At 38.4% G+C, this 24151-nt stretch overlaps 4 protein-coding genes across 6 annotated transcripts; 2 read left to right on the top strand and 2 right to left on the bottom strand.

Annotated features, from left to right (window-relative positions):
* Positions 1–1329: 1329 nt before the first annotated feature.
* Positions 1330–10170, bottom strand: mcoln1a (mucolipin TRP cation channel 1a). The gene is made up of 14 exons (XM_077719721.1): positions 10001–10170; positions 7394–7653; positions 7125–7292; positions 6744–6900; positions 5987–6068; positions 5692–5788; positions 5335–5434; positions 5139–5245; positions 4919–5068; positions 4750–4851; positions 4167–4289; positions 3379–3585; positions 3102–3232; positions 1330–2661 (listed from the first exon to the last, which is right to left on the bottom strand). The coding sequence occupies exons 1-14, from the start codon at positions 10029–10031 to the stop codon at positions 2625–2627; spliced, it is 1752 nt and encodes a 583-aa protein (XP_077575847.1). The 5' UTR covers positions 10032–10170; the 3' UTR covers positions 1330–2624.
* Positions 10171–11065: 895 nt separating this feature from the next.
* On the top strand, positions 11066–14694 carry pglyrp2 (peptidoglycan recognition protein 2). The gene is made up of 4 exons (XM_077719828.1): positions 11066–11273; positions 12078–12938; positions 13668–13878; positions 14172–14694. The coding sequence occupies exons 1-4, from the start codon at positions 11198–11200 to the stop codon at positions 14473–14475; spliced, it is 1452 nt and encodes a 483-aa protein (XP_077575954.1). The 5' UTR covers positions 11066–11197; the 3' UTR covers positions 14476–14694.
* Positions 14695–16271: 1577 nt separating this feature from the next.
* Positions 16272–18731, top strand: LOC144198277 (lysozyme g-like). Its single transcript, XM_077719203.1, has 6 exons — positions 16272–16414; positions 17023–17049; positions 17139–17216; positions 17653–17849; positions 18347–18485; positions 18555–18731. Exons 2-6 carry the CDS (start codon positions 17046–17048, stop codon positions 18686–18688), a joined length of 552 nt encoding a protein of 183 aa, XP_077575329.1. The 5' UTR covers positions 16272–16414; positions 17023–17045; the 3' UTR covers positions 18689–18731.
* LOC144198276 (uncharacterized) lies at positions 18009–23122 on the bottom strand. 3 transcript variants are annotated; one of them, XM_077719201.1, is made up of 7 exons: positions 22936–23122; positions 22655–22825; positions 21330–21553; positions 21115–21266; positions 20944–21036; positions 19946–20114; positions 18009–19238 (listed from the first exon to the last, which is right to left on the bottom strand). In XM_077719201.1, exons 2-7 carry the CDS (start codon positions 22768–22770, stop codon positions 19069–19071), a joined length of 924 nt encoding a protein of 307 aa, XP_077575327.1. In that variant the 5' UTR covers positions 22771–22825; positions 22936–23122; the 3' UTR covers positions 18009–19068. The 3 variants fall into 3 exon arrangements, with proteins under 3 accessions (XP_077575327.1, XP_077575326.1, XP_077575328.1); XM_077719200.1 differs by having other exon boundaries at positions 22655–23121; XM_077719202.1 differs by having other exon boundaries at positions 21330–21523; positions 22655–23115.
* Positions 23123–24151: the final 1029 nt, after the last annotated feature.

The following is a 24151-nucleotide window of genomic DNA, read 5'->3' as shown; positions in this document are numbered from 1 at the left end:
AAGGGATCCATTGACTGTAATAGATGTTCAGTCCATTTTAACCTGGAGGGAGGACCCCCTCCCCCAGACAATGAGTAAAATAATTGGCCTATGAAGGGTTAAATGCAATCTTCCCTATGGTACAAGGCCTACAATTGCTGTTGCAGGCTGAAAGGCTTGTGTGAAAGCATTTCTTCTGCAGCTGCAGCTGCCGTGGACACAATAGACATCAGTGAATGGCCACGCACAAAGAGCAGCGCAACAGCACACTGGTAAAGGAGAATGGAATGGGATAAGACTCAAGTTATATTGGGGAAAAACTCTTTGAATTGACTGGGCTGTGTCATGTTTTGTTTAGAAGTTTGGTGGTGTGTGTGTAATGTGTGTGCCTTTACGCTTCCCTTCCTTGTGTGATCAAGTGTATTTGATTGATAATCATTCCTTGTGTGTCTATTTATATGTTGTTAGATTGTTGACTCTGTTTGGGTCAGTTCGTCTCCCTGTCAGTGTGCGTATGTTATATCCGTTCTGAGTTTGTATGGCTTTTCTGTTAGTTTTTTTATTAAACAGTGTCCAATCAGCCTACCATGCATGTCTTTGAAATGTGGGAGGAAAACAGAGCACCCAGAGAAAACCCACGCAGGAAAACATGCAAACTGCACACATTTGGACCAAACTCGATTTGAACCCAGGTCTCCCACTGTGAGCCCAACACGTTAACCACTCATCCACCCGGCCGATCAGGTTATTATTGATGTTTTTTTCCCCCAATGTGTTGCAGCTGTAGCTGCAGTAAATGTTTTATAGCCATAAAATAGTTCTTGAGGGTTGGATTGATTCAGACATAGCACTACTGAATGTGAAATGTACGGAGCACCACAAATAACCGTTGGCCTTCCATTGTGCAACAGACAATGAAAGCAATGCGCCACTTACTTGATAAACCACTAATTAGGTCGAGCGGGCCAAGCTGGAAGCGGAAAAGCATTACAGTGCGTTACATAATGCATGATGATTTTAAGTGGATGATTTTGAGTTAAGTGGCGGGAAAGAATACGCACCACATTGCAGGAAATGATGATCTCATCTCGTTTGATGGGATGATTTAATTTCTCTTCTCTATGTTGAGGGAAGACTGGCTGTAGAAATGGATCAAAGTTGTTGCCCACTCATATTTGAATGACATTTTTGGATTCTTCTGCTGTGAACATTAATTAGTTTGATGCTTGCAGCAGTCAATGGCTGCCGTGCCTCTCAGCTCAAATGAATTGAAAGAATATCACCATCAATGTTAGACAATCAGTTAAATGTAAAGTTGATTCACAATTTAAACAATGTAAGATGAGCAAATATAGCCCAGAGCACTTTATTCAGCAACATGTGTACAAAACCTCATGTTTCTACTAGTTTACATTTTGCCAAGTAGTGATCAAGTGTGGATTTTTGGTATTAAAAAAAAGCAGATATGCATAATATTATATTATTTTGAGATTTGTAATGTATCACTTAACTGAATTTCCACAGGTTTGCTGAAATTTCTGCTTGAGGTTTTTTTTTTCAATAGAAATGAAGAGTATGCAAACAGGAGCAACATTCAACAATTGTGCGTTTCACATAATACAAGACAATATAAAATAGGCATACTGACGACTAAGGAAAACTTAAAAACAGAGAAAACAAAAACATAAAAAAGCACAGGAGGACCACAAAGTACATTGTCATACATTTCCAAGTTAATCTATTTGGCTGGCTGACGTTTTGCTTGCAATAATTCTGTAAACTGTTCCATAATGGCATTTTCAGTAGAAATTAAGAACAGTTTTCTTTGTTCTGTAATTTATGAAATAGTAAGTGCTTCATTAGTATTTGAGTGAATAATAGAAAAATCTACTATAGCATACATAAAAAATATCCTCATGAATCAAGAACATTCAATTAGTATCTGGCAAAGGGTGTTTGGGTATTTGAAAATATTTAAACACCCTTATTTAGATACTAATTTGATTATCTAGTCAGGTTATTTAATTACCTAAATAAATGAAGATGGCTAAGATGATTGTACTTGCAGAAAGTTCAAATTCTGACATGAATTGAAGCATCTTCTTTTAAAAATATTCTACATCTTGAGAATATTTGGGAAGCTCTGTCGTACTCTACATGGCATTTTTGTTTGTCATTTAAAAGTGTGTTGATGAATATATTAAAAATGGTGAGTTGTGGTCCAGTGGTGTTCTCCCCCTTCTCAAAAACTAATTAAAAACCTAAAAAGTATTATGAAAATAGTCTCAAGTGACAGTCCTGGTGGCCGAAAGCCTAAGGACACTTAACCCTGTAAGGTCAGGGCCTCCAAGGCAGCAGTAAATATTGCATCAGTTTGGTGTGCTTTCATAGGCCAAAAAACTGAAATCTGCTAATAAATTAGCAGGTAAATGTAATTCCTTGTGGATGTAAATTAAAAAAACAAACAAAACAAAAAAACACTGATCTGGCCAAACTTCTGGCCATGAAATAAATACCTGTGCTTTTCTTATCCACAAAGCAGCTTTTTCATGCATTCTTCAGTGAGAATGCCAGTCCTTCAGCCAAGTACTGAATAAAATGGCGGTATCAGAGGTGCAGTCCTGCTGGTTTAAGTGGATTCACGCTCAGTTCACCAGCAAAACGTCCTCGTATGTTGTCATTCTGATGGAAATACAAGATTAACGTTTATGTGATGGCACAAACAATCATTTGGCCTTTTAATAAAAACATTGCCTCTTAAAAACCTACATCAGTCATTCGCAAAAAAAGGTGGTTGATTGTGCTTAAGTCAAAGCATTAAAAGTATTAGTGTTGCACCATCTACTGGAATATTGGCAATGTTCCTATTAATGGACTGATAACTGTTTTGCAACTGCATTGAAGAGCTTGTCAGTTCAGTCAATATATATTTTCCTTCCAATAACTATTTAGTTTGAGGTATTTTTATGTGGAGCGTGCAAAGTGAGCTCTAGAAGGGCCTGTATTGTTCTGTGTGACTTAACATGCCTGTATTGTTCTGTGTGACTTAACATTTATGGCATTTTTCCTCATGTTTACCTAAGGTAGTTGGGAAAATCAGATGGGAAAAGCTTAGTGGTTACCTGTCACAACAGCAGAAAAAGGAGCACGGCGAAGTCTCAAGGCCCCTGAACTTTCCGGAGCTCGGCGTGTCGGTGCACTCCGCGATGAAGGCGTGCAAGTCCGTTATGTGGATGGGTTCCTGGGTTTGATGCTGTAAAAGCAGCATAGTTAACAGTAACTTTTTTAAAAAGCTTTTGAGCAATAAGAGTGAACAAAATGTTCAACATGGATGCAAACTTGGTTTGGAAAGTTATGGCTTGTAAATTTTACTTATTAGTGATAACATTTGACAGCTACCTTGATGGCTTCATAAGCTCCAGTAATGAGCGCAATGAAGAGCGACAGCACCATGTAGATGAAAAGCGAAATGAAGCTGTACAGGTACACTTGGCTGAAAAGCCACACCAACGTGCTGCTCTCCTGCATCCCCGAGAAGGTCACGTACATGTCGTCGCCGTTGATGAGGGAAAAGAGGCATTCTGACACCATGGACAGCGACCGGAACTATGGCACAGTAAAGTAAAATGAGCTTTCTTAACAAATTTCCCATTTCATGTATCAAAAAATACTTGTAGCTGCTATGAAACATGATAGGAACGATACCAGACCATATTTTGGACACAAATACATCAGGAATAAAAGATAGAAAAGGCTTCATAACCAAAGTAGAGCCTAATTAGTCCTTTTTAAGATGCCTTGGCGCTGCCCACAAAAAAAATCTAACTGACGATGCTGAATTAGAATGAGGATTGCTTGCATCTGTTTTCTATTTGCCGTGTGATTGTTCTGTCATTCTGTTAACATGCACTAGTTAAAGCAGGACAAGAAAGCTAGAAATTATCATAAATTCTGGTTGTGATTTCACCAATTAAGATGCATTGTTTTGAGAGTCATTATTAATATTTAAAGTTGTGTGCATGTCACGGAGAGAATCCTTTTCACATAGTGCAATTTCAATGTTGCAAAAGCCATGCTTTATCCATGTTGGAAAATGTTTACCCTAGATTTGAACTTCTAGGCCACAAATCTTTTGCAGCGGTCACCCTTGCCTCACCATTGTAACTCTATGTTAAAAAAAGATATACCTTGACATGGTACGGTCCCAGCACGATCCAACCACAGAAGCAGTAGCCCAGATAGATGACGGCCACACAGCAACAGAAGCGAATCACGTTGGGGAAGGCGGCTCTTAGAGTGACGATTAAAATCTAAACAACAACATGAAGAGAAATACCTTGTATAAATAAATAAATTGTCAATGTGAAGCAACTATGATCCTGTGAGAGGCAGGAATAATAAATCATGTGCATTGACGTCATGCTTTTCACTAAAACCAAATTTATAGACTTTGAGGAGTTAATGTTACTCTAACCTATGTTTATTTATTTATTTTTTTAATACAAATTGCCCTCCCAGAATTGCAACTAATACTCCAGTGCAACTTATCATTTTTCCTCTTCATTGTGTACCCTTTGGCTAGTGTTACTTGTAGTCTGAGAAAATATTTGTATTTTTCCTTTTTCTAAAAAAAATAAAAATTATATAAAAAATAATTACATGAGATTTAAATATTTTACCTACAGAAGGCAGTTTCCAGTACGGCCGTTTGAACGTGGTTCACGACAAAGATGAGCTTGCAAAGAGATGAATAATGCAAGTGTCACTTACGTTGTACTTCTGGAAGAAAGTGAGGTAGCGGATAACCCCCACCCACACCAAGAGAGTGGAGGTCCCTAAGAGGATTCCGCATAGATCATAGGAAGACATATTCTGCCAAGAGAGAAGAGAAAAGATGAATGAGCCACATTTAAAGTAAACATGTTCCATTGCCACTTACCTTGGACTCAATGCCAATCTTGATGACAGTTCCAACAATGGTGAGGATGTCGCTGGCGATGAGGAGGATGTACCAGCCGTTGATGAACTCCAGACGGTCAGCCCAGCACACTTTGCGATTCAGGTTATCTTTAAAGAACCGTACATACTCCTGAAAAACAAACTGTTAGTGTAAAACGGAACAGGCGTTTCAGGTGGAATTTTCCAAAAGCCGTGCTTACCTGCTGTAGTATGATGCCTCGGAGTATGGAACGGCCACAAAGCATCAAAGACAGCATGCACACGAGTGCCACGGCGACATCGAAAGACACGCGGGTGTAGTTTTCAGCTGGGGAAGGAAATCAAATAGCCGCCATAAAGATGAGTGGATTCGTGTTTGAAGTCGTGTTTTTCTACGTGCAGGGTGATGATGCTCACCCTGTCCGGACACGCTAGGATCTTTGCACTCCTTTAGGAATGCTTGATTCTCCAGTCGTATTTTCACTTTGCCGCTGTGAGCTTTGTTGTCCAGCACGATCTACATGAAAATATTTAATATTATTTTGACTTTCAAAGCCCTCTCTGCACAAGTATTTAACTCACGAAGGTAAGCATTTCCACCTAGTTGCCAGTGAATTACTCTCCAAGTGTGACTTGCCTCCCACCCCCATTTCATGTTTGTATTATTGTTTCTAGCCTACAAAGTTTTCATATATATTTGGCAGATCCTTACAATATTGTGAATCTGTGATATGTCATTCACAAAGTGCCAACATATTACTGTCATTTGCTTACCTTGATGAAAAAAGTGTAGCAGTCGGGGATTTCATTGTTGATAATGGTCTGCACATTAATGGCCTTCAGCTGGAACTCAATGGTGACATTGATAAACCTGACGGTGAGACAAGGCCACAAGTTTAATATCCCCCCCCCCAAAAAACGGTGACCTGAAAATGACACACAATCCAGTGGCTGGATCATGGATGTGATGCACTGATAAAAAATGCATGGAATGACACCTGATAAAATCAATGCTGTAATCGAGCAGGCCTGCGGTAAAGTCGAAGCCATGTAAAAAATGAAACCTTACTTGTGGAACTTGAGTGTAAAGTTCTTGTACGAGGTGGTGAGCGGCGTCGGGGGCTCCGACATGGGGTTTACTCCGACACAGTCTGGGGAAGGAAGAGAGTTCAAGCTGAGTAAATATGGCCGTAAAATAAATGTTGGCAGAGCATATTTGCGCAGGATTATGTATGAGGAAAGCAACAAGTTTGTGCTGACATTTTTACACACATGGCTTAGTGCTGAATTTGAACCTTAACATTTATTTGACTAAGTCAGTGCTAGATCAAGAGTTCACGAATTCTCAAAAAAACTTTAGAAAAAGCCCCATTCAATCCCACTGATACATTTAAATGCAACATCCACATCTTTGCCTGTTTCACATTTCAAAACATTCCTTCAAAAATTTACACTTTTCCCATTTTACTAACCGTCTCTAGTTTGGACCAAAAAGTCACCATCAACATGAAAGCATTACCCAAAAATTCCTCAATTTTTTTCTACTCCAAATACAGAATACAATTGTTTATTCCATACTCAATTAGACTTTGGATTTATCAATCGTGTCCAATCGGTTAATTCAAGTCGAATAAATATGCTTAAGTAGTTTTATTTCCAGAACAAATTGAGTAATTGCTTCAGTACTATTAAAATTTGTTCGCCAATGATGACGAGAACCGTGGAATTCATGGGGTCTTGCACTGAAACGTTATCATTCCACCTCCAAAATGTCCTATTACAGAAGAATTTAAAAAATCCTATGGAATAGCGGCTTCATGTTGCACCTGCGATGATACGCGGATCAATGTTGAAGGTGTCGTTGGCAGGGTCTATGCGGCCCTTCTTGTAGTACTGCTGGCATAGGGAGAGAGCGCTCCCATTCACACCGACGCCGTAGACGTACGCATAACGTCCCACGGTGGTCTCAGGCAGGGCCAGGTACTGGAACGTCATACACAGAATTATGAGTTAAATATGTCTTGAAGCAACCATGCTGTTTTAAACCACTCATTCAATGTATAAAATGTATTCATGACTAAAATATATTTTTCTGTGTCTGTATTCTCACCCTCTTGCTAATGTGACAGTGAAATTTCCTGAATATGGAATGAATAAAGTTATCTAATCTAATCTATTTTAATCTAATCTAATATAATCAAATTTACCTGGTCCACAGCATAGAAGATATGCTCATAAACATCCTTTTGGGTATACACAGCCAAAGAATTGTCAGATGACTCATCAAAGTCCTTGAGGAAAAGGTATTTGAATGTCACAGTGTTCTCCTCCTTGAAATTCACCACCACTTGGTTGCTGAGGCCAAACAGCACCAACTAAAGAGATTAGAAGAAAAAAATGGGGTCAGAGATGACCTTAGGTGACAAACTACAAATTATTTGTCGATTACATGTTTGAAAAATGATGGGTTTTCTACCTGAGCAGTGACAATGATGATTTTCAGCAGCTGTAGGATGAGTTTGTAAGGTTTGCGCCCCTTCGCATGGTATTTGTCACATGGGCTCATGAAGAAGTACTTAAGTTTCCTGCGGATGGCTTCCTCGCCTCGTTCGGAGGTAACCCAATGGCCAGCTGTGTCGCTAGGGAAGTGGTGGTTGCTATGGTTACTGCAGTGGTTGCCACCCGGCGACTCGTGGTCCCCACTGTTGTCCGTTGAGCTGTATCGGCTCTCTTGTTCTGGGAAAATTGCAGAATAATGTTGAGATTACACAGGACAACATTTTCTGTTATCAAGACAAAACATGTCCACTATTCTTTACCGCCTCAAGCATTTTACACATGAATCATTTGTCATCTCCTCTGACTTGGTCTGCACTGAAGACTACAATCATTATAGGGTAGTAACATATAAATGGGAACAGACATTATTTTACATTTTCAGTTATTTCATTTTAAAATGACCCTTATGGACCTACCCATTTATCATTATGTATTTATTTGATTATTTTTAGTTAGTAAGAAGAAAAGGTCAATAAATCCCAGCTCACAAACAAGGCCAGTCATGCCTTATCCATATCACATGGTTTCGATCACGAGGCCAGTAAATGGAACAAACCCCGTTCCGTGCCATCTGGCGTGGCAACACAAAATACAAAATATAAGCCATTTTTACATTTGTCATCAAAGCAAACAAAGAGCTGATTCAACTTCCTGCATGAAAATGAGAAGTCTATCATTGACGTGCGCCACTGACTTTCCTGACAAGCTAAAAGACAAAAAGCGAAAGAAAGTAGTAAGAGGACATTAGACAGAAACCACAGTCATTCTACTATATATATATATATATTTTTTTTTTAGTTCAGAAAATGCAAACAAAAAACTAAGGTCACTGGGAAGTACCATATTTTCCTCATTTGACTGGGCCTGTGACTAGTATTCAAGTATGACAGAAATATGTTTTATTTTGCCTTTGCCAACCAACAGCCTGTAATGACAAAATAATTGTGTAAATGGAGAATTCTTGAGGAAACAGCAGAGCCTACTCTAATACTAAAAATGATTTGTCATTTACCAGTTACATTATTTTTACTGGTCTAAATACATGTGTATCGAATCAACAAAATTTTCTGAAAAAAATGGGCCGGAAGAAAAAAAAAAGCTGCATCAGGACAATACTTTTGGAGTCATGGTAGTATATTGAATGTATTGTCAATTGCTTTTAACACAAGAGGGTGGGTGTGTAAATTTTTGCAATTCACAATACTCTCCTGACATTTCTGACAAATTGAACAACAACGCTAGGTGATGAAAAGATGCAAAAAACGACTTCATCAGATGAGGGTTTTAATGATGGTGTGTGGAGCCGGCAACCCTTGCGTGCCAGAGGGGAAGGACAACAATTCAAACACTTAAGATTTCTTGCAGACAAAAGAGAAGGAGGCATAGTCGACACATATCTCCCATCAAGGGAACGTGCCGATTGATGCGCCCGATGGAAATTGGACAAAACAAAACCAGAGCGCACGCCAATCCTTGATGAGCATCACTCAAGCGGAGTAAACGCCGCAGAAATATCTGGCTCTTCGGGTTCCTGACCGTCTACCGAGCGGGGTCGGAAACGGTGACCGAACCGCATGCCTGTCAATCAAAATGGCCAATGAGCTGCAATCAGTAACCCGGCATCTCGTAGCCAGAAGTCAAATATGAGCTTGCACTTAGAGCGGCAAAAATGGAATACCTCGTCAAAAATGTGGCGAACAGCCTGTTTTTTTTAAGTGTTTTCTCTTTAATGAACATTGCAAAATTTTATTTAAAAACATTTTCATTCAAACGTAATAAGTCAACAACAAACACGTGTTGTACTACTTCTTACTTATTACTTTTTATTATTGTTCAACAAATGCAGTGATAGAAATCAGTCAGTATGATGTGATGCAACACTTTGCACAATACCCATCAATGTATCTATCTTCTGCTTTTTACAATAATTTAATGACCCAGTAAGTTATACTTCTGTATTAATTATTTCATTGTTAAACCATGCAGGTGTACCAAAAAAATCCCAAAGTCATAACAATATTGACTTAAATGAGGTCAGTACAGAGAAAACAAAGTTGAGTCTGTCATCCACATAGTTATTTTTTTGTATTCTGCCTGGCCTTGCGTGGGTTTTCTCCGGGTGCTCCGGATTGCATTACCACAGAAACCCATCAAGATTTGAAACACATTGATGTATTTTCACGTTATAACAGACTTTCAATCTCAAAGTTCACGAATGACATACTACCAGGTTAGACAGAAAATACTGATTTATAAAAACATGTACTATAAATATTTTATTCAGCAGGTATGACGATGTGGTGGAGAAAAGAAAAATCTAAATGATGCCATTTGTTTGATCAAAAGCTGACAAATGTTGTTGTGACAGGTAAAAAAAAAAGACAAGACATCGCAACACATATAACGACAATTAATGATATTAAACTGTAATAGAGAAATCCAATACGTAGTAGACCGTTAAACAGCACGAAAACATTGTCGAAATAAGTCACGCGTAGACAACAGATCTCGGAATTTACATTACCTGGGCTGACATGTTGTTCGGCCTCTGACATCTTGATCTTTTTATAACGAATACATTTAATTCCTGTAACTAAAAGAAAGAGTTGTTTACTCTTCGTACAGTACTTGTTCAAGTTCGAGGGGTGAGCCTGCGAATCGGCTGTCGGCAGCTCGAATCCTTTCCGGTCTGGAGTCACGTGGCTAGCGGCCACGTGACAGAAGCAATTGTTGAAAAAAAGCAAAAGACCATAGATATCACATGTATATTTAAATTTAGAGGAAAATCGCTCATCTTGAATTGCGACAGAAGAGGCTGTTAATTTATATTGATATATGTCCACCTTAAAACAACTAAGCTCATTTTTATGATATCTATGCTTACAGCAAAAATTGTTTAAAAATTATGTTATTTTACAAATACTCAATTTCCCCACCAGAGGGCAATAACCTAATAATAATTTGTCAATAGGTCATCAATAATAAATAAGCAGTCAACAGGATAAGTAGGGAAGTGCAAAATTAACAACAAACAAGTAAACATAAAAAATAATCAATAAATAAGTAATACATAAATAAGTAGTCAATATAAATAAGTCATAGTCAACATAGATTAGTCTTTAATATATTATTGATGGAAAAGCACAATACAACTACAACTAACTAGAACTTTAGTAATAATTAACAAAATAAATGTAAATTTCCTAAATAGATTATGCAATAATGTGTTTACAAATTCACTCTAACAATGAATGATGATGTGAAGATTTTCTTTTTTCTTGTTGTAAGTTTATTAAGTAAATTGTTTTTAAAAAGGGGCTTTCTATAGTGTTAAATATTGTATGTGCAGTGACCCCATTCAATATGTACGTACATATTCGCTAATCGGAACAGCAATTGCATGAAAGGAAGTCAAGTACCATTTATTTATTTTTTTACTTCTCAAAAGTTTTCAACACAATGGACTTTCACTCGATGACTGATGATGTTTTGACCTTTGCAATTTACATTGGGGCGCACTTTGTTTTGACTGAATCAATATTTGCATCCATGTGCTCGTCCTTACGGGCACAAGTGTATGTATCCACATTTGAGTCACCTTACTGTCACTACCAGTCTGGCCTGGGAGTAATCTTGTTAAACATAAATGCAGCTGCATGTTGTTCCTACTTTAGTCTGTCTCGTTGTTGTTTTGGGCCTTCTTGAATTAATTTAAAGTTAAATGGCGTCTTTTCGAGTATTTCTCTTCATGTTGGTGTCATCCTCCTGCTTCACTTTCATGTCAAGCAGGCGAACAGGTATGTTTTAGATTTCTGTCATGTACTGTATTATACATTCCATGCTGGAAAAATGCTATTTAAATTACCAGAAATTTTCTATGAATAAATAAAAATAAAAAATAAAAACGTTGCTTTACCGGAAATTGATCTAATGCCATACTGGTCCGGTATTCTGCAAAGACATTGAAATTTGTTTAAAGAAAACATCTATAAACACATGTAAAATAAAATAAAGTATCAACAAAAGATGTGACCTAAGAAGTCTCAAGCGATAGATTACTATTTGTTGTATTTCATAAAAGTGACAAAAAGGTCAGTGCCAAAATTACATACTCATTCAATATACTACATCACCAAACAGTTTATTGTTTTATTTTATTTTTAATTTACACAAGAAAAACACAAAATGTACTCTCAAATATTTCCCAGCTGACAGCTAATCGCAGGGCAAAAGGAGACAAACAACCATTCATACACAAACTCATACCTAGGAGCAATTTCGATCATCTAACCAGCTTACCATGCCTGTTTTTGGATTGTGGGAGGAAACTGGAGTACCCATAGAAAACCCACTCAGGCCTGGGAAGAACATGCAAACTCCACACAGGTAGATTGACCTGGATTTGAACCCAGGACCCCAGAACTGTGAAGCTAAGACGCTAACGACTCAGCCATCCAGGTGTTCAATTTACCCAATAATAACCTATAAACTAATTACAAATCTCCCCCCCCCCCACACACACACACAGACATACATTTGAGCTACGAATGTCAGACCTCTAAACCGACAATATGTTCACCCATTCTTATCTTTTGTTTTAGGAGCCCACCTGCGAAGCATGGAAAACTTCATCCACGCGGTTCAGCAGGTGGAAGAGTCCAACCCGGGTCTGTCCCCTCTAGCGCTGGTCAGGGCCTTTCGCAGGTTTGCCGGCCACGATGACACCATGACCATCCACTTCCTGGGTGCTTCCAACAACCTCACTGACGTGGCGAGGCTGGAGACAGCTATCCTCAATGCCTCCTCCTTCAGCTTTTTTGACAAGGCAGTCCACCACCTGGTGACAAACAGCGGCGAAGAGCGAGGCGTGGCGCTCGCCCCGGATGGCACCACGGTGGCCTTGGCGCCTTTGCTTCTGGGCATCGAATGCGGACTCCAAGCCAAGCTGGAGAATTCCTCGACCGTCGGGCTCCTACCGCTCACCTTGGGGAGGCCGCTTGGATTATCTTTCCTGAGCCTCCAGGACATTCCCGTGTCGAATCGCCTGGGCCCCGACGGATGCTGGGACAGCGTGAAGCGCCCTCGGGTGTTCAAACTCTCTTGGCCTGCCACTCTGGCCACTGATGCCGTTATCAACGGGGGTATGGACGGATTAATACTCGGCACGGATATCAGCCAACTACCTAAATCTAAAGATCCACCTACTCTCAGTGAGATTCTTCAAGAATACTATAGTTTTACCCTGAAAGCCAACCACAGTCTTGATACTTTGTCCAGACACGTAAGTCCAAAACGGAGGGAAATCTCACGAGCCATTCTGGAACCCCTTGATCTTCAGAAGGAGCTGATGGACACACTCAAACTGGTCTGGAAGTTGGAGAAGACAGAGTGGATTGCGTTGGACACTGGGGTCAACAAGACAGTCAATGAAGGACTGAAGGAATTTGTGCATAAGTACTGGGGTAAGCTTGAGTACTATCCCAAATTTACACACCAAAACTCAACCTTAATTTAGACCAAATTCTAACCTGGCAAACTGACACAATCATAGGAACAAAAAAGCCTAGCATTAAATTAACCAAATAAAATGACATATATTTTCTAAAAGATTGAAAAAAAAAACATCAATAAAACAGTCCAATTTCCGATTGTAAAACGAAGCATCCAAAGCAAAGCCTGGTTCTACTCAATAAGTTTCTGAGGATTTTCCCATTAATCTTTGTGCAAACGACATCTTCAAGTTTTTACGGGCAACAACATTTCAATTACTTTAGGATAATCAACTGTTGATAAGTAATTTCTGAATGTAGTTTTCTTCTATCACCTATAGGACCCCGTGTTCTTAATATGACAATCACTGTCTTCAACCGTTTAACTTAGGGGTGCATAATATGTCAATCGATTTAAAGTTCAAAGTCAGAATTTTAACTTTCGGAATCAGAATTTAGACTTTCTGTTATCTGACTTTATTCTCAGAATTCTAACTTTTAGGTCAGAGTCTGATGTCAAAGTCTTAGCAAGCTTTTTTTTCCCATCTTCAATCCTATTTGGGGTCAACTGGGTCCAAATAAAGACTAAAAGAAAGTCCAGCCTCACTTGCGCTTCCCTGTTATCAATCCACCTTCTGTGGCATTTTACTTGGCCTCTGTAATGGAAAGTGATAAGTAAAACACCATTGCCTTTTTGTTTAGATTGTCCTCAAATCATCCCTCGCTGCCAATGGAGGGCAAATGCTCACAAGGGACCCCCCATTCCGCTGACTTTGCCACTCCGCTCTCTCTACGTTCACCACACTTATGAGCCCTCACAGCCATGCCTGTCCTTCTCACAGTGTTCCCAGGACATGAGGGCCATGCAGCATTTCCACCAAGGGTTCCATAACTGGAGTGACATCGGATACAGGTGACACATTTTTCTGTCTTTTCTCCTTGCTTACTAACAATGACTAATAATGCTAAAAGATAACCAGTATTAATTTCCAAGGGGGCTCATCGGATGAGTACTTATCTTAATTTTTTTTCTTTCTGTGATGTGTATTTTGACAAATTGACCTATATTACGGAAAAAAAATACTTTGCATTAACCAAATGTGCCCTGATCTTATTTTTCTTTCTTTCTATGATGTGTATTTTGACAAATTGACCTATATTACAGAAAAAAGTACTTTGCATTAATCAAGTGTGCCCTGCGTCCAGCTTCGTGGTTGGCTCAGACGGTTACGTCTACGAAGGCCGGGGTTGGAACCTCCTTGGCACACACACGCGAGGACACAACAGTCTTGGATTTGGCGTGTCTATCATCGGGAACTACACGTCTGCTCTTCCATCGCGTCACGCCATGGACCTTCTACGCCATCGCTTGACACGGTGCGCAGTGGACGGAGGGAGGCTTGTGGCCAACTACACCATTCACGGCCACAGGCAGATGGTCAATTACACTTCCTGTCCCGGTGATGCCTTTTTCTCGGAAATAAAAAGCTGGGACCATTTTGAAAACTGACCTGCTATTTGCTCTTACGACACCCAGAGTGCTCATGAGACCACCCGGTTATGGCACACCAGAAGAAAGCAGACTCATAATTGTCAGTCCTATTTTTCGCAACATTTGAATTGGAATTTAGATCTCATGAGGTTGTTCCCAGATTGAGCCAATCTAACATCTTGAACTCCAGGAAAATATGTTCATTTTTTTAACCTTTAACCTTTTATAGAGAAAAATATGTTTATAATATACATTCATGCAATGGTAATAAACCTACATTTAATAAGAATGAGAAAAAAAACAGAAATAAATTCCAAGTCATAGTTTTTTTCATATCTATTGTATGTTTAAATTGGGAAGACTCGCTCAAGGGCATCGACAGCGTGAGAATTCGCACCCATTTTGATTGCAATATGCTAATGAATTGTGCAACTATGGCATCCAATGAATAGTACACTTAAAAATGCTAAATGTTAATTATTATCTTATTATTTATAAAAAAAAAACATTTTAAAATCTGAATTTGCATCTAAAATGGTTAATGCGAGACAGAGAAAAAAATTAAAAATATTCAGACTGTTCAAGTTTTTACAATTTGACTGTAACAATCCACCGAACGAGGTCACTTGTGTGTACTTGTAACCAGGGTGATTTTTTTTCACCACACCTATTTGAATTATGTTGTGATGTGTTCCAGACATTTAATTACTGCAAACCACATACTCATCCACCGTGCCACCTGGATGAGTTTTATTCTGGCAAATTACCACATAATGTTAGAATTTTTTTTGTCATCTACTTAAGTCAAGTAATGTTTCTATTTTTGTACTTTTCCAATTCAACATGTTTTAAGAAAGAAATTAAAACAATTAAACGGGTAGTCACGAGAGCAATGAGGTTACATTTATATATTTACTTTTAATATAAGTTGTTTACATTTTAACTGACTTTCCTCCCCTAAAATTACAAATGCGTCATTGTGAATTTGTTTTGAAATAAAATATACTTGTAAGATCATACTATTTTCTACAAAAAAACTATGCAAATTTCTTTTAATATCAACACAATATTTATAAGAGACCACGTGCTCATGTATTTAGAACAACAATTTAAAAAAACCTTTATATAATTGTATTTTATATATATTTTTGAATTATTTTGAATATATGTATAAATTAATTCAAAGTTAATAAAAGCTAAATTTAGTAAGAATGATAAAAATCAGAATTACACTCGTCATAGTATTGTTTGTAGCCATTAACAGCAGTTTTCGTCAAATTTAAATTGGGCTAATAAATTGTGCGTCTAGCGCAGTCAATGGCAGGAAATGAGTACACTTTTTTTTTACAATTATACTGTAAGAATCCACAGATAGAGGTAATTTGTTGTGTACCTGTAACCCTGGTGATTTTTTCACCACACCTAATCCAATTGTGTTGCGATGTGTTGCAGACGTTTAATTACAGATTATTAAGCAGTTGTGAAAATTAATGATGAATGTATGAATGCATTGCAAACCACATCCTCATCCAGCAGGCCAACTGGATTAGTTTCCGTGTAGAAAATTTCCACATCATGTTAGAACTTTTTTGTTATCATCTATTTAAATCATGTAACATTTTGATTATTTCACTTTTACAATTGTATAATTTTAGTAATTTATTCTAAGTTTTTCCACTGAAAGTTTAACTGTATCGTAGAAAAAATACTTTTTAGAAAGAGTCAAATGCAATCAATGTCTTCCTGGTTAAAATGAAAGCAAAAGTAACTCTGAGATCAGTGACGTTTTGGGAAATTCCCTTGTGTGAACTAGAGGAAACCAGTCAGGATTAAAGTGGACAAAACAAACATAAAGGAGGAAGCATAATATATAAAAGAGAAGCTAAGGCGAAAAGAGAAAGGTAGTCCAACAGTGAACAAGGCTGACTGGTCGGAAGAGAATTATCAAGACAAAAAGGTACTAATTTATTTACTTTGCTACATTACTACATTATCTAATACTGATTCACTCCCTATCTTTTTGCTTCTCATAATTTAGTTGTCTGAATGGGGCAAATTTTCCTTTAATATAGCTGCCTTTTCCTGGGTAAAAAATGTGTCTTAAGGAAAGTATTTCAGTAAATTGGCCACACTGTCAGTGAGTTAGAAAATGACTTAAATTAGAATATAATTTTTTTTTTTTTACAAATTGTCCTTATTTATTCATTTTCCGAACCACTCACAAGGATGTGCAGGAGCCCATCCCAGGTAACTACGGGTACCAGCCATGGGACACCCAGATTTAGTGACCACACTCATAGGTAATTTAGAGTGTTTAACCAGCCTACTCTGCAAGATTTTGGGATGTGGGTGGAAACTGGAGTACCCAGACAAAAACCCACGCAAGCCCAGAGAGAACATGTAAACTCCACACAGTGAGGAGCAACCTGGAATTGAACCCTCGACCCTGGAACTACGAGCTTAACACGTTAATCACCACATTCACTGGTCCACCTTGTCCTCATTTACTGTTATATTATCGGTTTCTTTCTCAATGTATTGAATCTGTACCATTTCTGTTTGTAGCTGAATACGCTTTGACGAGGAAAATGGGTGAGAATGCTTTTTATTCTATCAAAATGTCCACCTTTGTGCCTGCCCACATCTTCATAACCAATCTCTATGAGAATTTGATTGTTTAGATTTCGGGGACATCATGAAGGTGGACACCACCGGAGCATCTAAGACAACAGCTGGACAAGATAATCTGACATACGATGGTAATGGTGGTACCTTTTTTCCCCCCTTTTCTTTATTTTTAAGTAAACAATAGAACAATACATTTTCATTTTTGGGTTCTTCCTGGAGCAAAACTGTCGATCTTAAAAAAATATTTTGTTATACTATTTTTCTAATCTTGTACTTTTGTACAAAATGATTGCTGGCAAAATTGAAGCTTTTTGTAATCCTGTTTCATATGTGTAAATATATATTATTATTACTGCTTTCAGTATTTTTTTTAATCCTGATTAATCACCTGCAGTACAAAATAAATTTCCAATTGATTTACTAGATACAAAAATAGTAGTAATGAGTAGTCAATGGCATTTTTTGCTTTTGCTGCGGGCCAATAAAAATCAGGCAGTGGAATATAGCTTTAGATGGATAAATCAGAAGGGGAAAATAGGGAACTTACCTTGTTTTCTCTCTTTGAAGGTGTGCCAGCATCAGAAACTATGGCAAAAACAGACTTGGGCAGTGTGAACAAGTACAAGTTCATAATCCAGAAGGTGGGAGCACAAAAGCGAATGGATCCTGCCATCATCGCTGCCATCATTTCCAGAGAATCCAGGGGGGGAACGCTTCTGAAGGATGGAAAGGGTGACAAAGGAAATGGCTGGGGACTTATGCAGGTTGGTAGGAAAATGGTCAAGTAGTTGGCCACTCGGCAATGCTAATACGGGAACTCTATTGTCTTTTACCTGTCAGATTTTGCTATAGATAAAAAAATGCTACTTTGCTTTTGTGCGCTCTTACGTCATTTTGTATGTCCAAATTATTTTACAAAGAGCTGCAGTTGGTGCAGGTTTTTATTCCAACTGATCCAGTACAGACAGTGTAGGGGTTGTGGTACTGAATAGAATCAATCTATTTATGCATGGAGTACTGGGATCATTATTTGATAGGGTGTAGTGGAAAATTCAAAATGTTTCTACATAAACAACAGCACGAGTTATTGACTTAGCAATTAGAGGGTACCAGCCATAATGAACACTGCTGTAGGAAAACAGTGCTAGTAAAAGTTGACATGTTGCAAAATGAATGCTGATACATGAAAAGCTATGGTAGGAAAATTGGATCATGGAACAAAATCGGACATGATCATTCTACTTGACTGCGATACATGCAGGTTGATAAGCAGTACCACACAATTAGAGGTGGATGGGATAGCGAGGAACACCTCAGCCAAGCTACAGACATCCTGATTGGTTTGGTCCACACTATCAAGAAGAAATTCCCAAGTTGGACTGCAGAGCAGCAACTCAAAGGTTTGCTTGTCAACTCTCTCAAGACACACGCAGCCATCTTTAGGCTCATTTTTGACAAAATTCTTGCAGGCGCGATTGCGGCCTACAACTTTGGTCCCGACGATGTGCAAACCTATGAAAGAATGGACAAGGGCACTCGAGGAGATGACTACTCCAGTGACGTCGTTGCCAGAGCCCAGTGGTACAAAAAAAATGGTTTTTAACGTGAAACAATTGTTAAGAAATCAATAAAGAACTAAGCCATGACAGTTTTTTTCTTATTCTAAAAGTCACGGGTTAGGGGTTATGGTTAGGTAAAACAAATAGTTTGACACCCCTGCTTTAGATGCTAGGCAATCCTTATTTATATGTACAAACTCTTAATTTCAGGAAAAAAAATATGTGAAATAGGCTCATTTTAAAAGCTGACAGCTTTTCAACTATACTTTGTCAACTTTGTCGATTCCATCAACCTTCCGTGCCATATGAAGTCTGCACAATCCATTTTTTTTGTGGTTTGTAAGTCAATATCCTGAAATATATTTGCGCCTCATTTAGAGTTACCAGGATTCCAAGGGGATGTGACAAAGGCCCGTGTATTGCGTCAACGTTGGGCGCACTGGTGCTGCCAGAGGTCCGCTGGCTCCTGGAAGCAGAAGAGGCAGCCAGGGCAGCGGTGAGGCCAGCCACCGCGGTGCTTGCGAGTGTGTGTGATCAGATTGGAGCTCTGGCTGAAGCCTTTGCCGCATATATGACACAGGTGGGGCTTCTCGCCTGACACAGAAAAAAGATTAACAATTGACCAGATGAGACAGATATATGGCCTCATGGCTATGTTCTGCCTGACAGACACTTTCTAGTTCATTCATACCGTACATAGAGAAGCAAATTTTTTTTTTTTTTCTGGTCATGGTTTCTGTAAAACTAGAATTTTGTGAATCGTGAGGTTGAGGGTGTGGACTACTGCACTTTGCTAAATTTCCTGCCCGTAGTCATATTCGTTCTTTCCTGCCCGGAAGTCAAAATAGCGCCGTAAATGGCAGCCAATGATGTAACGAGGAACCGTAAAATGCTCTGAAAGTTACCCGGAAATCATCAGAAAGTGACCAACCTATAGAGATAAGCCCTTAAAACTCCGCCCAAAACAGGAAAATTTCCAAAATGTACAATAACTAACTTTTAAGTACCCCACAATGACAGGGAAGTGATGCAAAATTAACTAATTGCTTGCCATTGACAAAGATAGAAGTCCAATTCAATAAAACCAGCTCATCCATTGACATCAAGTGCCATTAGTGGCGCCCAGGAAGTTAACATTATTAGCCAAAAATAAAATGTAGGCATGAATGTGGCCCATGAACCAAACTGAGTTTGACACCCCTGCTCTCTTATTTTGTGTGTGTGGGAAAGAAGGAGAGTGGAAGAAATGTGAAGAAATTTGATCACAATTCAGATCTCACCTATCATGGAAAGTAACTCACCCGTGTGTATAAAAGTGTGCTTCTTCATATCCGACTTCTGATGGAACCGCTTGGTGCAATACTGGCAGGCGTACGGTCGCGTGTCAGAATGGATAAGCAGGTGAGTGGACAACGTAGACGAGCGCTTGAATACTTTCCCGCACACACTGCAGCTGAAAGCTCTGACATCCTGACAAGTACAGATATATTTTGGTTTGAACTTTATTTCATCCCATATTCGGGAAATGTCTTGGTTACAGTTGCAAGACAGACACACAAGACATTGTAGACCTAGGTAAAAAAAAAAGTCATATTGGTGATATTTGGGTGTCAGCTCATTACGGAATGCTGATTTCAAAAGAACTACTAAAACGTCTTAGCACTGAGATTCGGTAATACAGTCAGAGGTCAATTTTTATTGATGGTATAACTGTTCATCTTGATTTTCGCTAAAATAATTCATGATCGCATTCAATTTGATTATCTCATCTCATTTTCTGAACTGCTTTAAGGGTTGCAGGGGGTGCTGGAGTCTATCCCAGCTGACTTCGGGCCAGAGGCGCGGGGGACACCCTGAATTGGTGGCCAGTCACAAGGAGACAAACACCCATTCACACTCAAACTCATACCTCGGGACAATTTAGTCTCCAATCAGCCAAACATGGATGTCTTTGGAATGTGGGAGGAAACCGGAGTACTGGGAGAAAACCCACACAGGCCCGGAGAGAACAGGCAAACTCCACACAGGTAGACCGACCTGAATTTTAACCCATGACCCCAGAGTTGTGTGACCAACAGGCTAACCACTCATCCGCCGGGCCGCCAAAATTTAAAGCAAATGATATTATTTTTTACTAATCTAAATGAGTCCAAAAATAGATTTGGCTAAAGTAATCCTATACAACACGGGCAAAATCATACATTTTGTGTCTTTTTAAATTTTGTTTAAAAGTGTTTTTACATAGATATTGATAAAAAAAAGTAGCACATTTACTCCAGTAGAATTTGATTTTTTTTACCTTGCTTTTGCATGATTCACCATCTGTTGTGAAGGACCTGATTCCGTGACATTTATACACGTGTGTCTTAAAACTGGACAATTGAGCAAACCGCTGAAAAACAAAGTAAGCAAACATCAGCAAGGCAATGTTTACAAGTGCGTGTCGGTATTGTGAAAAAATATAAGAGACCTTGCCGCAGAGTGGACACTCTTGAGCTGCAGAAATCTTCTTTGAGTTGTCACAGTTGTTATGATGTTCTGATGATTCTTTCTTGTCTAAAGTCATGTGACATGTCGGCATCTCTGGCATCTTTTCTATATGGTTACCGGAGGTATCATGGACTATGAGGAATATATTGTATACATTGGATTTCATGCAATTTGACTGATTATTTTTAAGGTTACCTTCATGGTGTGGGTCGACGGGAACCGACTGCAGCAATTGGACGGCCACCCCGTCAACATTCTGTGTGGCATCAGTGACGTGGTCCAGCGATAAGTCTTCATGTCCATTTTCAATTTTAGCTATGGCGTCTCTGTGTTCTGACCGAAGGGGATGTTGCCCACCTCGCTTTACCAGGAAAGAACGAGGCATCACTCTGGAGGGATGATAAGGCTTAAGTCCATTTCTACATGAAATCATATTGATTGAAAAGGGGGAAGTTTGTTTACAAAGGCAAGCATATGTTTCTGTTTTGACACACTGCAGACCATTTGAACACAAATGTCTTATTTGAGCCTTTCATGCACCAACTAAAATAATTCTAATCAGATCGCATTATTAGTACGAGTTCACATAGTAATGAAAACACAAAATCATAATAATATTTATACATTTCAAAGTTATATGCCTTTTTTTAACTGATAACAGAAATCAATAATTTACCAAGACTTCACAAAGGATTACATTTGTTTTAGAATTCAGTTTTGTTCAAGATGATTCATGATCACATTTAATCTAATTATCTCATCTTATCTCATCTCATTTTCTGTACTGTTTTATTCTCACTAGGGTGGTGGGGGGTGCTGGAGTCTATCCCAGCTGACTTTGGGCCAGAGGCGGGGGACACCCTGAATTGGTGGCCAGTCACAAGAAGACAAACAACCATTCACACTCACACTCATACCTAGGGGCAATTTAGAGTGTCCAATCAGCCTACCATGCATGTCTTTGGAATGTGGGAGGAAATCGGAGTACCGAGAGAAAACCCACGCAGGCCTGGGGAAAACATGCAAACTCCACACAGGTGGACCAACCTGGAAATTTAACCCAGGTCAGTAAATGGACATGTCTATTTAAATGTTTTTTTCTGAATTTAAAAAAGAAATGGATTTGAACCCAGGCCCCTCACTGTGAGGCCGACGCGCTAACCACTGAACCTCTGGGCTGCCTAATCTAATTAGAAATGAGAAAAAAAAAATAAAATCACAGTCAAACACTGCTAGTGTAAGGATATAAATGCATTTGAACTAAACGGTAGATGTAATGAACTTTGGTAGCTAAATTAGTCATTGTCAACAATATAACCTTTGACATTTGTAATAAACACCAATTTACAAAACTTCTGAATCATATAACAATATTTGTTTTGTGATATGATTGTGATGAAAAACACTTGTCATAAAACATTTTTAAAACTATGAACATGCATGAAAAAAAGGTGCAAAGTAAGACAACATCACAGTCACATAAACTGAATCATTTGCTAAATTTGTATGGAAAAACTCACCCCAAATGAAGTTTTCGTCTGAGGCAATAAGGCACCCACCATATAAGTAAGAGTAACTGAAAATGAAGTGAGAACAGTGATTCTGGAGGACTCTCATGAGAAGGAAGCGCTTTCATCTGTGACGTGACAACCACACTGCTTCCTCACACAAACGCCACACTGTTCACATTACTGTCAAAAGAGAAATCTGGTCATCGACAAACCATAGTTGATTTCATGTAAACGACTGTATGTCAAAAGGGAGGAATGTGCAAAGCCACAATCGAGCCCAGTTCCTTCACCTCAAAGTTAAAATAGGCCCAATCAGTCAGATTTGCTGAAAGATTATTCAATTGTGTCTTTGCCTCCTCAATTTGATAGTAAAAATGTTTTTAGACCTCTTCAATATATTCACAAATCCAAACAGTTAACTGAAAACAACCTTTGTAGTAGTTTTTCTTCTTCTATTTACAGTCTTTAATCCACTTTGAATTTTCAAAGTGTTGTTGCTCTGTGGCACCAAGTCGGCTATCATAGGTGAGTCGAGGTATCGCAACAGTAGTCCGGTATCTTTGGGGTAGTCCGATTATAATCGACAACTAAAGTATCGTGGTATCAGGCAACAACTAACTTAATGGTCGATTAATCGTCAAGACCATTTTTTTATAAATGCACTTTTTTGATTTTTAAAATACAGAAAAATAAATAAATAAAACGACTATATTTTTCGGACTATAAGTCGCATTAGCCAAAGAAAGCACAATGATCGGGAAAAAATATATTTATAGGTCGCACTGGAGTATAAGTTGTTCTAGCCAAAGAAAGCACAATAAAAGGGGAAATAATTAAACTTGTACTGGAGTGTAAATTTCAATTTCGGGTGAGTTTTAAACATTTATTACAAACCTAGAACGAACATTATATAATAAAGTATAATAGGAAACAAACCACAAAACAGGCAATGTAACATATCAATAATTTTTTGGATAACAAAATAGCCAAAAAATAAAAACTTTGTTATATATGTCACCTGCCCAGCTAAACTATGAAAAAAAAGTGCAGCTTATAGTCCAGAAAATGCGATGAAGATTTTCTGATTTGGGTAATGTTAACAGTATAGATCCTTATATATTTATAATTTATCTATATGTGGACCTGACTTTTAAATGTTCAGATTGGATCATTAGTAAACTCCAAATGTATTTCTAGCCACATATTCTCTTGAAATTACTAAAATAAAAGAGAAAGGAGCTTTGCCAAAGATGCAATGTCAAACCTTTATTTAGTATTTTTCATAGGATACAGAACACTGAAATGTCTTTCATCATACTAGACTTTGTATAAGCTTTAGTTGTATTAAACAAATGTATGCGACAAGTACATCAGTCAAAACGCGAGAAGAAAAAGGGAGAGTCTTGCTACATAAAGTGTCGTAACGGAGGGTTATTATGTACTTTAATGGCACGGTAGATAATGTTTGAAACAAATGACTGGCAGTGGTCTAAGCGATGTATGTAT

This window comes from Stigmatopora nigra, chromosome 6, assembly GCF_051989575.1.
Source record: "Stigmatopora nigra isolate UIUO_SnigA chromosome 6, RoL_Snig_1.1, whole genome shotgun sequence".
In the NCBI taxonomy this organism is placed as follows: Eukaryota; Metazoa; Chordata; class Actinopteri; order Syngnathiformes; family Syngnathidae; genus Stigmatopora; species Stigmatopora nigra.
The sequence above is the reverse complement of the archived record's forward strand: the minus strand, read 5'-3'. Positions and strand labels throughout refer to the sequence as shown.

Bases quoted from the DNA above. Each gene is read 5' to 3' on its own strand.
- pglyrp2 (XM_077719828.1), top strand. From the start codon at position 11,198: ATGGCGTCTTTTCGAGTATTTCTCTTCATGTTGGTGTCATCCTCCTGC. The intron at 11,274-12,077 runs GTATGTTTTAGA...CTTTTGTTTTAG, and splicing joins CATGTCAAGCAGGCGAACAG to GAGCCCACCTGCGAAGCATG. The intron at 12,939-13,667 runs GTAAGCTTGAGT...CTTTTTGTTTAG, and splicing joins ATTTGTGCATAAGTACTGGG to ATTGTCCTCAAATCATCCCT.
- LOC144198276 (XM_077719201.1), bottom strand. From the start codon at position 22,770: ATGAAAGCGCTTCCTTCTCATGAGAGTCCTCCAGAATCACTGTTCTCA. The intron at 20,115-20,943 runs GTAAAAAAAATC...TGTACTTGTCAG, and splicing joins GTGAATCATGCAAAAGCAAG to GATGTCAGAGCTTTCAGCTG. The intron at 19,239-19,945 runs GTGAGTTACTTT...TTTCTGTGTCAG, and splicing joins GCACACTTTTATACACACGG to GCGAGAAGCCCCACCTGTGT.
- mcoln1a (XM_077719721.1), bottom strand. From the start codon at position 10,031: ATGTCAGAGGCCGAACAACATGTCAGCCCAG. The intron at 6,901-7,124 runs GTAAATTTGATT...ATGACGTTCCAG, and splicing joins TCTTCTATGCTGTGGACCAG to TACCTGGCCCTGCCTGAGAC. The intron at 4,290-4,749 runs GTAAGTGACACT...GTTGTTGTTTAG, and splicing joins CTTTCTTCCAGAAGTACAAC to ATTTTAATCGTCACTCTAAG.
- LOC144198277 (XM_077719203.1), top strand. The intron at 17,217-17,652 runs GTAATGGTGGTA...CTCTCTTTGAAG, and splicing joins AGATAATCTGACATACGATG to GTGTGCCAGCATCAGAAACT. The intron at 17,850-18,346 runs GTTGGTAGGAAA...CGATACATGCAG, and splicing joins ATGGCTGGGGACTTATGCAG to GTTGATAAGCAGTACCACAC.